The sequence below is a fragment of the Pundamilia nyererei genome, unplaced genomic scaffold (genome assembly GCF_000239375.1).
Source record: "Pundamilia nyererei isolate P.nyererei 1_Seehausen unplaced genomic scaffold, PunNye1.0 scaffold00130, whole genome shotgun sequence".
NCBI lineage: Eukaryota > Metazoa > Chordata > Actinopteri > Cichliformes > Cichlidae > Pundamilia > Pundamilia nyererei.
The window spans coordinates 411,586-412,837 of record NW_005187531.1 but is presented as its reverse complement, the minus strand read 5'-3'; the positions used below and the strand labels follow the sequence as shown (position 1 = coordinate 412,837).

At 38.6% G+C, this 1,252-nt stretch overlaps 1 protein-coding gene across 1 annotated transcript in view; it reads right to left on the bottom strand.

Moving 5' to 3' along the window:
• The window catches only part of ttc22 (tetratricopeptide repeat domain 22), a 5,483-nt gene extending 4,519 nt beyond the window's left edge, over window positions 1-964 (bottom strand). Inside the window, exon 1 of the mRNA XM_005743291.1 lies at window positions 600-964. Coding sequence (XP_005743348.1) covers window positions 600-871 — 272 coding nt within the window. The 5' untranslated portion in view covers window positions 872-964. The remainder of the gene's footprint in view (window positions 1-599) is intronic.
• Between the last annotated feature and the right edge of the window lie 288 nt (window positions 965-1,252).

Here is a 1,252-nt window from a genome sequence, read left to right as displayed (position 1 = left end):
GGATGGATGGATGGATGGATGGATGGATGGGTGTATTGACAGAAACTGACATTTCTGTCACCTGCAGCTGTGAATAGTGCTGTCAACCAAATGCTAACGTGTTAATATGACAAATGAGTATTTCTGATTTTCATTATTTACCAATTCTTCTTAAAGATACTTTTGACTTGTCTCTTGTCACAAAGGGTTATAGCAGCTAATACCACATAGTTTTGTATTTCTGGCTGGAATTAAACCAGTCTTCTGTTGCTTGCAGAAAAATGGGTTCAACTTGCAGCACCATAAATGTGTCGCTGAATCATACGATAATAAAAGTGTCAATAAATAGTAAAAATTGGACAATCGAGCGCCATTTTAATGTCTAAAGTCTGCAGAGAGCTAAGTTACTTGAATTAAAATTAAAATGTGTATGATGTTTTTTACACATATAAACCTTCTTCACAACCTTCACAAGGCAGCAAAAACAAAAGAAAGAAAAGAAAATGCCGTCAAGATCTCTGAAGAAATCATGTATTCACTGTGTATTTAATATCCTTCCTCTGACTCAGTGAATTTTCTGCATATTCTTCCTTAAAAAAAAGATGGCAGTGAATATTCACCTGAATATTTCCTCAGCAGTGTCCAGCTGTTCCAGGTTAAAAGCCAGCAGGCCCAACAGATTTCGCACAGCATATTGCAAATATCCAACTTCTGCTTCTAGCTCAGCTCGCAGGCTTTCCTGTCTTAAATAAGTGTCCCGATGTCTCAGCTTCACTGGCCCAGTAGGATCACAGTTAAGATTTAGATCCAGGTGGAAGTGACCAGGGATGTAGTCCATGTCCTCCATGAGAGTCTCAATGTCCTCTGTGTTTTCCCTTTCTGTGGCCTCCATCTTCTCTTCTTTAAGAAACGCTAAAAATGCTAAAAAATAATCTTAACCAGGGTAATGGTTAAGGTAGCAGAAGATCGTACCTAAGAACACACCTTGTCCTCTTTAGTCGACTTTCACATAAGTCACTCTTGTGCTCCAGGTTTGGACAGGTTGAACAGGTTGGGCTTGGGAGTGACTGGGAGTGGAAAAGAATGATAACTGAAGATAGTGTGAAGCTATTGAAAAAATATGTTTGCCCACCTTTTTATTCTTATTGCACAATCAGAATTCTTGAATACATGAAATCATCTATATTCATGTTTATTGTCTGGAAATAAAACTGCCACACTTCTGTTCAGCCATGTTTCTTTGCCTAATTTGTATGTGCGAGCGTGCGTCTCT